The 12136-nt window shown below is 40.3% G+C and overlaps 1 protein-coding gene across 1 annotated transcript; it reads left to right on the top strand.

The window, feature by feature from the left end:
- Positions 1 to 786: 786 nt before the first annotated feature.
- LOC310937526 (GTPase IMAP family member 9-like) lies at positions 787 to 2536 on the top strand (the record flags this gene model as incomplete). Its single annotated transcript, XM_083901809.1, has 3 exons — positions 787 to 805; positions 887 to 1508; positions 2428 to 2536. 3 exons carry the CDS (start codon positions 787 to 789, stop codon positions 2534 to 2536), a joined length of 750 nt encoding a protein of 249 aa, XP_083757935.1.
- Between the last annotated feature and the right edge of the window lie 9600 nt (positions 2537 to 12136).

The raw sequence follows: 12136 nt of genomic DNA, 5'->3' as shown, positions 1-12136 counted from the left end.
AGACATGAGGAAATGTGTAACATCTTTTCTCGTGATCAGCTTTTTACAGCTTGTGAACAGTGTTTTATAACGTTTACAGATGTGCAGCTTTACCTCAGTTTGTGTCTGTTCTCAGCCAGGTTCCTCACTTCACTGCAGACCTCGTCCACAGTGAACAAATGTAAGGCACAGTTCCGGAGAGACGGAGTTCTGGTTGTGTCTCTCTGTGGCAGCACCAGTCGGATCATGCTCACAGATATTTTACTCTTCTTGTGCAGCTCGTCCGTTTGCTGCCAAGCTCTGTCGACTGTGATCCCATCGTCCAACAGCAGCAAACACATGTCGCAGCCTCGCTCATTAAAATACTTTTTGACGCTGTCAAACACTTCACTTTTGTCCTGCGGACAAAAAACCTGACACCAATCATTCTCGTAGACGATCGTCTTAGTCTTGCTTTTATGACAATCATTGAAGATCTTGGTTAGTAGCTCGTCCTTTGAGGGACCGTCTCTTCCCAGGAGAATAACTGAAAGTTTCCTTCCTGTGAAAACAAGCAACATAATGTTTTTTTGTTTTTTTTCTGCAAGCGATCGAACATGTCAAAAAGTAATTATTGTAAAACTTACTGTGAGACATGTTTGTCAGATCCAGGGCAGCAGAGGAGAGACACACCTCACACTGAGCTCTGCTGTTTTATACCCGTGTGTTATGTAACAGCAGCGAGGTGTGTTCGCGGTCACACTCATATAAAAGAAGAGGGAAAATGTGAAGCTGCACATTTCCAGAGGAGATATATCAGAAGAGAAAATGTCTGAGATTCCTTCAGGTAAGTTACCATGGAACCCCGGTGGTTTCTCATGTCACGTGACATGACAGCCTAAACTGAACTGTTGTGAATGTTTGGCAGGAGGAAATTTGAGAATCGTGATGATTGGAAAGACCGGTGTGGGAAAGAGCGCTGTTGGAAACACCATCATGGGAACGAAGAAGTTCACATCTCGTCCCTCGGCAATGTCTGTGACAAAGGTCTGTGAAAGCCAGATGGTGCAGTGGGGTGACAGAAAGGTCAGTGTGGTCGACACACCAGGGATCCTGGACACGGATAGCTCAGAGCAACACATAAGAAATGAAATAGTTCAATGTGTGAAGATGTCATGTCCTGGTCCTCATGTGTTCCTGCTCGTCATACAAATTGGTCGATTCACCAAGGAGGAGAAAAACTCTGTGGAGGCTCTGCAACAGCTGTTTGGTCCAAAGGTGAACCAGTTCATGATTGTGCTGTTCACACGCTGTGGTGAACTGGACGGAACCCTCAATGACTATGTCCTCAACAGCGGCGCAGACCTTCGAAGAATCATCCAACGATGTGGAAGCAGGTACCACGGCTTTGAAAACACCAGCACGAAGCCAGACCAAGTGGTGGAGCTGATAAAAAAGGTTGATCAGATGGTGGCAGCCAACGGAGCCTCGTTCTACACTAACACCATGTATCAGGAGGTTCACGCAGCACCGAACAAGGACATCAAGGAGTATTCGTTCTTTGTTAAGCTAATAGAACGCATCGCATGTTTTTTTTTATTTCTTCGAAGAGATTAATATTTACACACATGCACAGATTTGTAGGATTGACTTCTGCCTCTTTTGTTTCATAATCATCAGTCATTGTGTAGTTGTGTTTCTGATGAGAAATATGACAATATATTGATTAAAAAAAAGATTTAAATGCTTTTGCTGAATTATTCCAATAAACACTCTAGGATTAAACACAAAAGTCAGACGTTGTTGTTTTATATTGTAAAATGCATATTACGAAAAACTATTTGTATATATAATGATTTAACCCGTAAGAGTTCCTTAAAAATGCCCCCTTCCCAAAAACTGCTGTAATAAATTATCAATTATATTTCTGGCATTTTAACCCTTCAAAGGCCATTATGTTTACACAACTCCACTGTCTGTGGGAAAAACTGCAATCATTTCCATAAAATACATTCCAAGGAATATTTGGTTAATATTATTATTATTGGGCACTGAGATGGGTCAATGATTGGCAGAAACATTGATTTTGATGCATTGTTAGTTTTTCTGTAGTGGCATATCCAATTTAATAACCTTAGCTTATAATAATAATAATAATAATAATAACTTTATTTATAAGCAGTTTTTCCATACATTACAAAACGTAGCACAAAGTGCTTTACATATTTAAAAACAGCCCATCCCACCTCAGCACATACACATGCACACACAAATGCATATACATGAGCACACACACATGTATATTTTTATGATGATTTCTATGATGTTATTATTATTATTTTTACTGTTCATGTCTCTTGTGAAGCACTTTGTGAGTTTCCTCTGTGAAAAGTGCCATAGAAATAACATTTACTCACACACATACATACACATACAAACAAGCTCTACGACACGTGTTGCTGGATACAGAGGAGCCAGGTCAGGAAACACCATCACAGGAAGCCTACTGCACTGGGAGCCGCTCATGGCCCGAGGCCAGGGCGCCTCCACCCGGGCGCCCAAACTAACCACAAGCTAGCGAGGGGCTCTCGGCAGTGAAGTACTGCCATAGACCCCCACCGGACACAGCCGATGTTCACCACCCATGCGTAAAGTGCTCTACGTCGGTTACGGAGAGCCCTCTACGTCAGCAGGAGAGCCTGTCGGTCATATCTTAATACACAAACCACATGTTTAGACTTCAAATGGCCAATTTCTTGCCTCAGATGATCTTTAAACTGAGTTCTGGGACACAGAAAAATATTTCAGGTGAGAAACGGCCACTGTTTCAATGTTATTCAGCTGAGACATCCCAGCCGGCAGCAATCACAGCCCCCAGCGCAGACGGCTCCCACCAAGGAAACACTGGAGACACTGAATACAGACCTAAAACTAATGGATATATGGAATAAAATAATAAAAACTACATAGGCTAAGAATATATAAATAAATGAATGAAATAAAATAAAATATTAATAATAAAATAGATAAAATGAACTATCATCAAAATAAATTAAAAATATATACAAGATATAAGGGGGGCTAAAATGTAAAAATTGACTAAGAAGATAAGACATTAGTTAAAAGCCAGATTAAATGAGTGGGTCTTGAGCCTGCTTTTAAAAATATTAACATTCTCTGTGGCCCTCGGGTCAGGGGCGTGTGAAAAAATCCTTTTCTTGGGGGGGCACAGACTGTGGAAGGGTGGCACACTGAAATTACACTTTTTTGAAATGCCCCACAGTCTTAGATCATAATAACAGTAGGCTGAGGTATGTGTTTCACTGGAATCTAAGCCGACCTCTTGTTAACATACAGAGACATCAAAGTCCCACCTTGAAGACTCCAGATTTACGATTTCACTGGCTCTTTGTCCGAAGTTGACAGAAGGCAGCAGCCGATCGGCCTCCAGTGACTTTAGCAAATCATGCAAAAATGTTGCATCTTAGCAAGATTTGTCTTTCATGACATTGGATTATACAAATGTTTCACTGGTGTTCAAATATGTTGACAATAAATTGAACTCTTTAAGTGCAACTTTAATACTAAAATAGTTAAATACAACATGTTTGTTATTAATTTAACTCTAAAATAAGTCATTTTAAAACAGTTTAGGAGTGTATTTAGCTCTTTAATATCATGGATTATATAAGATTATATATAGATTATTATTAGAATGATGCCTTTTAAATTTACATTTACAGCAAAATAACAAATACAGGAAATCAAGGTTAGTAAACAGTCAATATAATATATAATAGTAAATAATGATGGTTATAATAGTAATAGTAAATAAATCAGTATATAAATATTATAGATTATGAATGGACTTTACAGAGTGTTGACTTCACAGCAAAGTCCAACCTGTAATCTGTGACGGCAGAGTGTCCCAACAAGTGGACAAGCCTTAACCCTGGACCCACTTTGATATAAACAAACAGTGTGTGTGTGTGAAATAGCTCAGTATCTCAGTCTGAGCTCGCAGCAACAGTCGCTAAGACGAGTTAATAAGTAATCAATATATCAGGATTACATTTGTTCACGTCATCCATTTTGGAAGTTTGGAACCTCGTATGACCTGCGACGTGTTTGACCCAACCTGATTCAAACAAATGTTTTCAAATAGAATTCATATTTGCTTGCACTTTACCATACTTCATTATAAATTATTACCGAGTGTTTTAGCTCTTTTTGTGTTTGAGCATTTTCTTCTTCTATTGTTCTTCTAATAATAGTAATGCTTTCTGTTCTATTATTTTAGGTAAAGACTTCCTGACCCATATGGGGCGTCTGAATGCTGTCAGTAAGTGTCTCTGCCACTTTGTCCTACGATATCTACGTCACATGTTCACGTCTTTATCTCACTGTTAGACAGTCTTTTCCAACAGGAAAGTGAAGTTTGTAAACCACTCACTCTCCCACACCAAAGTCCAGCGAGAAAATCAGTGATTTTAACATCACATTCATTCAGATTGACCTCAGTGACACACAAGGCAGCAGCAGACCAGCGGCTCCTGTGTCCCTGTGAGCTAAAATCACTGATTTTCTCTATGGACTTTGGTGTGGGAGAGTGAGTGGTTTACAAACTTCAGCTTCCTGTTGGAAAGTCTGTCTAACAGTGAGATAAAGACATATACATGTTCTCAAAGGTATTTTAGGGCAGCAGGGGGCGCTCACTTGGATAACAATCACAGAAACAGTAGAATCAGTGGAACTCAGAGAGTAAACTAACTTCCAACTGTGCCTTTATTTAAAAATAACACCTTATTTCTCTGAAGATTTTAGTATTTGTTGTTTTTGTATTTGAGAAAATATATTTTTTACATAATAATAATAATAGTAGTAGTATGTTATAAATCTATCATGTCAATCTAAGTTTAGGTTCATCCCCATGTGATTATATAACACGTAATAAAAGTGTGTGTGTGTGTCAGGCATGGAGCTGACCACCAGTGATGGTAACCTGTGCCTCAACATTGAAACCAACACAGTGCAACTTCCCCCGACTACAGTAAGAAAACAACACAACAACAACACTGTGACTAGAAACATACAAAAACAACAACTTCACTTAATCTTCAGAAAGTCAGTAGAGTCAGTTTGGTCTCTTCAGTCTCTCTGATTTACAGAAACATTAAATTTGGTGCATTGTTAGTTTTTCTGTACTGGCATATCCAATTTAATAACCTTAGCTTATTATAATAATAATAATAATAATAACTTTATTTATAAGCACTTTTTCCATACATTACAAAATGTAGCACAAAGTGCTTTTTATATAATTAAAAAACAGCCCATCCCACCTCAGCACATTCACACGCACACACAAATGCATATACATGAGCACACACACATGTATATTTTTATGATGATTTCTATGATGTTATTATTATTATTTTTACTGTTCATGTATCTTGTGAAGCACTTTGTGAATTTCCTCTGTGAAAAAGGCCATAGAAATAACATGTACTCACACACATACATACACATACAAACAAGCTCTACGACACGTGTTGCTGGATACAGAGGAGCCAGGTCAGGAAACACCATCACAGGAAGCCGTCTGCACTGGGAGCCGCTCATGGCCCGAGGCCAGGGCGCCTCCACCCGGGCGCCCAAACTAACCACAAGCTAGCGAGGGGCTCTCGGCAGTGAAGTACTGCCATAGACCCCCACCGGACACAGCCGATGTTCACCACCCATGCGTAAAGTGCTTTACGTCGGTTACGGAGAGCCCTCTACGTCAGCCGGAGAGCCTGTCGGTCATATCTTAATACACAAACCACATGTTTAGACTTCAAATGGCCAATTTCTTGCCTCAGATGATCTTTAAACCGAGTTCTGGGACACAGAAAAATATTTCAGGTGAGAAACGGCCACTGTTTCAATGTTATTCAGCTGAGACATCCCAGCCGGCGGCAATCACAGCCCCCAGCGCAGACGGCTCCCACCAAGGAAACACTGGAGACACTGAATACAGACCTAAAACTAATGGATATATGGAATAAAATAATAAAAACTACATAGGCTAAGAATATATAAATAAATAAATAAATAAATAAATAAATAAATAAATGAATGAATGAATGAATGAAATAAAATAAAATATTAATAATAAAATAGATAAAATGAACTATCATCAAAATAAATTAAAAATATATACGATATAAGGGGGGCTAAAATGTAAAAATTGACTAAGAAGATAAGACATTAGTTAAAAGCCAGATTAAATGAGTGGGTCTTGAGCCTGCTTTTAAAAATATTAACATTCTCTGTGGCCCTCGGGTCAGGGGCGTGTGAAAAAATCCTTTTCTTGGGGGGGCACAGACTGTGGAAGGGTGGCACACTGAAATTACGACCTCTTGTTAACATACAGAGACATCAAAGTCCCACCTTGAAGACTCCAGATTCACGATTTCACTGGCTCTTTGTCCGAAGTTGACAGAAGGCAGCAGCCGATCGGCCTCCAGTGACTTTAGCAAATCATGCAAAAATTTTGCATATTAGCAAGATTTGTGTTTCAAGACAATAAATTGAACTCTTTAAGTGCAACTTTAATACTAAAATAGTTAAATACAACATGTTTGTTATTAATTTAACTCTAAAATAAGTCATTTTAAAACAGTTTAGGAGTGTATTTAGCTCTTTAATATCATGGATTATATAAGATTATATATAGATTATTATTAGAATGATGCCTTTTAAATTTACATTTACAGCAAAATAACAAATACAGGAAATCAAGGTTAGTAAACAGTCAATATAATATATAATAGTAAATAATGATGGTTATAATAGTAATAGTAAATAAATCAGTATATAAATATTATAGATTATGAATGGACTTTACAGAGTGTTGACTTCACAGCAAAGTCCAACCTGTAATCTGTGACGGCAGAGTGTCCCAACAAGTGGACAAGCCTTAACCCTGGACCCACTTTGATATAAACAAACAGTGTGTGTGTGTGAAATAGCTCAGTATCTCAGTCTGAGCTCGCAGCAACAGTCGCTAAGACGAGTTAATAAGTAATCAATATATCAGGATTACATTTGTTCACGTCGTCCATTTTGGAAGTTTGGAACCTCGTATGACCTGCGACGTGTTTGACCCAACCTGATTCAAACAAATGTTTTCAAATAGAATTCATATTTGCTTGCACTTTACCATACTTCATTATAAATTATTACCGAATGTTTTAGCTCTTTTTGTGTTTGAGCATTTTCTTCTTCTATTGTTCTTCTAATAATAGTAAAGCGAGAAAATCAGTGATTTTAACATCACATTCATTCAGATTGACCTCAGTGACACACAAGGCAGCAGCAGACCAGCGGCTCCTGTGTCCCTGTGAGCTAAAATCACTGATTTTCTCTATGGACCTTGGTGTGGGAGAGTGAGTGGTTTACAAACTTCAGCTTCCTGTTGGAAAGTCTGTCTAACAGTGAGATAAAGACATATACATGTTCTCAAAGGTATTTTAGGGCAGCAGGGGGCGCTCACTTGGATAACAATCACAGAAACAGTAGAATCAGTGGAACTCAGAGAGTAAACTAACTTCCAACTGTGCCTTTATTTAAAAATAACACCTTATTTCTCTGAAGATTTTAGTATTTGTTGTTTTTGTATTTGAGAAAATATATTTTTTACATAATAATAATAATAATAATAGTAGTAGTATATTATAAATTTATCATGTCAATCTAAGTTTAGGTTCATCCCCATGTGATTATATAACACGTAATAAAAGTGTGTGTGTGTGTGCGTGCGTGTGTGTGTGTGTCAGGCATGGAGCTGACCACCACTGATGGTCACCTGTGCCTCAACATTGAAACCAACACAGTGCAACTTCCCCCGACTACAGTAAGAAAACAACACAACAACAACACTGTGACTAGAAACATACAAAAACAACAACTTCACTTAAACTTCAGAGAGTCAGTTTGGTCTCTTCAGTCTCTCTGATTTACAGAAATAAAGACAAGTAAAAACATCTGAATATAAACATCAAATTAACGTGTGTGTTTGCGTGTGTATGTGTGTGTGTCACAGCTCCAGGACTTTGACCTCCCTCCCTCACTGCTCAGGAGGTTCTGGTCTGACCCTGACTTTGTCCTTGACCCTTTGTCTACAGGAGGAACGTGTGGTGTCATGTCCTGCCCAGGTTAGACAGCACCACCTGCTGCACACAAACACACACATACACAAAGTGCAGAGAGCAGAGGCTTCACAGTTCAGACGGTTGTGATGCACTGGACACCCAGAAGGTGAAGCTGTTGCTCTGTTTGAACACAAGCCTTTAGCAGCAGACTGACACTGTGCATGTTAAATAGTTGTGTGTGTGTGTTTTACATTGTTGTGGGTGTGTATGTGTGTTTTCTAAACTGTTGTGTTTGTGTTAAAACTAATATATGAATTATGGTTAAGGTTAGTAATAAGAGAGTATGTGTGTGTGTGTATGTATGTGTGTTCAGTATGAAGAAAGGTCAGATCATCACCATCAGTCGTCAGCTGTCCAGTGACGGACCCTTCAGAACGTACAGGGACCTGCAGAACCACTGGAACCAGCTGGTACATCATCGTCTTCTTACACACACACACACACACACACACACACACACACACACACACACACACACACACACACACACACACACACACACACACACACACACACACACACACACACACTATCAAACCATTGGTTCCCAAACACTCGTGGTAAAAATGTGGTACATTTTGTTTGGGTCCCCAACAGTTAAGCAGAGTTTTCCCAAACCTTCTATTTAAGATGAAGAGATATGGCTGTAAATTATCTACAAAAACTAAGCCATTGAGGGGCTGCGGCACTGTGTACGATTAGTTGACGCGTCCGTCTTCTTCCGGGTCGAAATGAATGAATCACTTGCATCATATGCTGTCACCCAAACATTTATTATTCGTTGCGCTCTTAACACATGAGCGCTTTGCATGCAAATCAAACAATGTTCATTGTTGTCACAACGCAACAAACAAATAACACCACCACGATCACGCTGACGGTCAAAAACTATTTACTTCTCCACTTGTGCGCAGCACACCTGCCCAGTAATTACCTGCCGTTGGCTTTATCACTTTCCCTACACCACAGCACGGAGCGCCACCTACCGTCGCACTCAGGAATTACATTGTAAATAGACAAACAGATACACATATGGATATGGCTCTAACACACCGGCCCCTAATTGTAAATGGCGGATGACATTACAATTCCCTTTAAATTGAATTACAGAGCCAAAAATACAAAAACAATACCCAATGGTTTTATATGACTTGGTTTCACTCAGAGGTCACCAAATGTCAATACTAACAACTTGCTGCTTCTTGTAATAGACATAGTTTAGTAACAGGTCTTTCCAAGATGTTTGTCTTCGTCTGGAGACGCACAGAACGTACCAGACCTTTCTTATCAGGGAATGTTTCCATAACTCTGCCCAGAAGCCAAGATCCACGTGGAGCAGTAGAATCCATTACGACAACAATGTCTCCAGGAATAAAACTTCTCTTTTTTTTTATTCCATTTTTGCCGTTCTTGGAGCAAAGGGAGGTACTCTTGTACCCATCTTTTCCAAAACAAATCTGCAATGTACTGGACCTGTCGCCATCTCCTCTTTACATACACGTCATCCTTATTAAATAATCCAGGTGGTAAGACTGGTTTCCCTTTCATCAGGAGAATGTGATTAGGAGTGAGTGGCTCGAGGTCCGTGGGATCATCTGAAAGCTTAGTGAGGGGGCGATCGTTCAATATTGCCTCAACCTCGCACAAAATGGTGTGGAGTCCATCATCATCCACAGTTTGCAGATGTAACACAGAGGTGAGAACTTTCCTTACCATACGAATGGCACGTTCCCAGACACCACCATGGTGTGATGCTGCAGGTGGATTAAAACACCACTGGATGCCATCTTGTGAGAACACTCTCTGTATCTTGTCATGGTTTAAAGATGTCAGTGCTTCTCTCAGCTCTCTTTCAGCTCCCACAAAATTTGTACCGTTATCCGAGCGCATTGAACATACTTGTCCTCTTCGGCTGATGAACCTTCGTAATGCATTAATACATGCGTCAGTATCCAGCGATGGAGCTACTTCCAAATGAACGGCTCTGCTTGCAAAACAGGTAAAGATAACACCATAGCGCTTAGCAAAACCTCGACCTCTCTTCACTTCTAAAGGCCCAAAGTAATCTACTCCCACATTTGTGAAGGGAGGGAGATCAGGAAGAAGCCTTTCCTTTGGTAGGTCTGCCATCTTCTGTTCCCCTAACTTTCCTTTGTATCGTCTGCAGAAGCTGCACTGTGTTATGATTTTTCTCACAGCTGAAGTGGCGCTTGGAATCCAGAACTTCTTGCGCAACCTTGACAGGGTGTGATTTCTTCCACTGTGACCAACTTGTTGGTGCATATGTCTTAATATGAGTGTGGAGATGTGCTGATCTTTTGACAAGATAAGTGGATGCTTTATCTCTTCGGGTAAAGCTGCCTTACTCAACCGGCCTCCAACTCTCACAAGTCCATTCTCCAGACATGGGTCTAGTTTGTAAATAGAACTGCCTCGTGACACACATTTTCCAGCCGATAGGGCAGCAATCTCTTCCTTGAAACTTTTCTGCTGACTGTAGTGAATGATGGAAATTTCAGCATCCAAAAGATTCTCAGCTGACAAGGTTTGACTCATTGCTTTTTTGGTCCTCTCCATTTCCAGTGACACTTGTGGTCCATCTGCATCCTTTCTGTTGAACTCAAGTGCATGCAATTCCTTTCTCTTTTGCTTTAACAGCAGGAGGATCCTTTTTCATTTGAGAAACCATGCAACTGCCACCTTAAGTTTCCTCCAGTCTGAGAAATATAGTAGGAGATGGTCTGTAGCATTAGGAGAGCCCCGAATAATGATCTTGCTTACTGTAGCATCCCTTTTGACCTCTACATCATCGACTGCAATTGTGGCCTCTGTGATATCTGAACCTCGGGCCTTCAATCCAACTACCACCAGTCAACAGATCTCCAACCTTCATACCTCTAGAGGCATAATCAGCAGGGTTGTCTTTGGTATTGATATACCTCCACTGAGAGACATGAGTTGCATCTCTAATTGTTGACACACGATTCGCCACAAATGTGTGGAAACGTCTGTCCTCGTTTTTTATGTACTTGAGCACGGAAGTACTATCTGTCCAGAATGTTGACTGATCCAGTGGCTCCAATTCTGCTCTCAACATCCGATCCAGTCGAACGGCTAGTACAGCAACTGTAAGCTCCAGACGAGGAATAGTTATCTGTTTCAGGGGGGTGACTCTTGCTTTTCCCAGCAAGAAGGAGACATGAACCTGGCTTTTGCTGTTTTCAATTCTCAGGTAGGTAACAGTACCAAATCCATCTTCACTAGCATCAGAAAAGTTATGCAGCTGTGCTTTAATATGCTGTCCAAAGTGTTTGGGCTTAATGCATCTCTCAACTTTGAATGAAGCTAAACCTTTCAGATCCTCCAGCCATCTTGTCCATTGATGACTAATGTCTGTAGGTATGTTGTCGTCCCATCCCCAATGTCTCCGACAGAGCTCTTGCAACATAACCTTTGCTGGCAGAGTCACTGGTGCAAGGAACCCCAATGGATCATACACAGAACATACTATAGATAACAATCCTCTTCTGCTCTGTGCTTGCTCTTTCAACATCATTTTGAATTGAAACGTGTCCGACTCCACACACCACTGAAGTCCCAGTGCTCTCTCGATTGGAAGCTCATCTCGATCCAGATCCAATTCTTTACAGTATTTAGCTCTATGCTCCTTTTCAATGGTTTGTAATATGGTCCGGCTATTACTGATTCACTTTGTCAGAGTGAAGCCTCCCTTTAGGCAGATGTCACTGAGAGCTTTCACCATCACGACCGCCTCCTCCTCTGAGGGCAAGCTCTTCAAGCAGTCATCAACATAAATGTTTCTCTTGACCGTTTTCACCACCTCTGATGAAAAGTGAGAATTATTGTCCTCTGCAGTCTTCCTGAGTGCATAACTAGCACAACTTGGAGATGAGACGGCACCAAACAAATGAACCGTCATCCGATATTTCACAAAGTCTTGGCTCACTTTACCATCAGGCCAC

Source organism: Microchirus variegatus (assembly GCF_963457635.1).
Source record: "Microchirus variegatus genome assembly, chromosome: 15".
Lineage (NCBI taxonomy): Eukaryota > Metazoa > Chordata > Actinopteri > Pleuronectiformes > Soleidae > Microchirus > Microchirus variegatus.
This window is presented reverse-complemented; position numbering and strand designations above follow the sequence as displayed.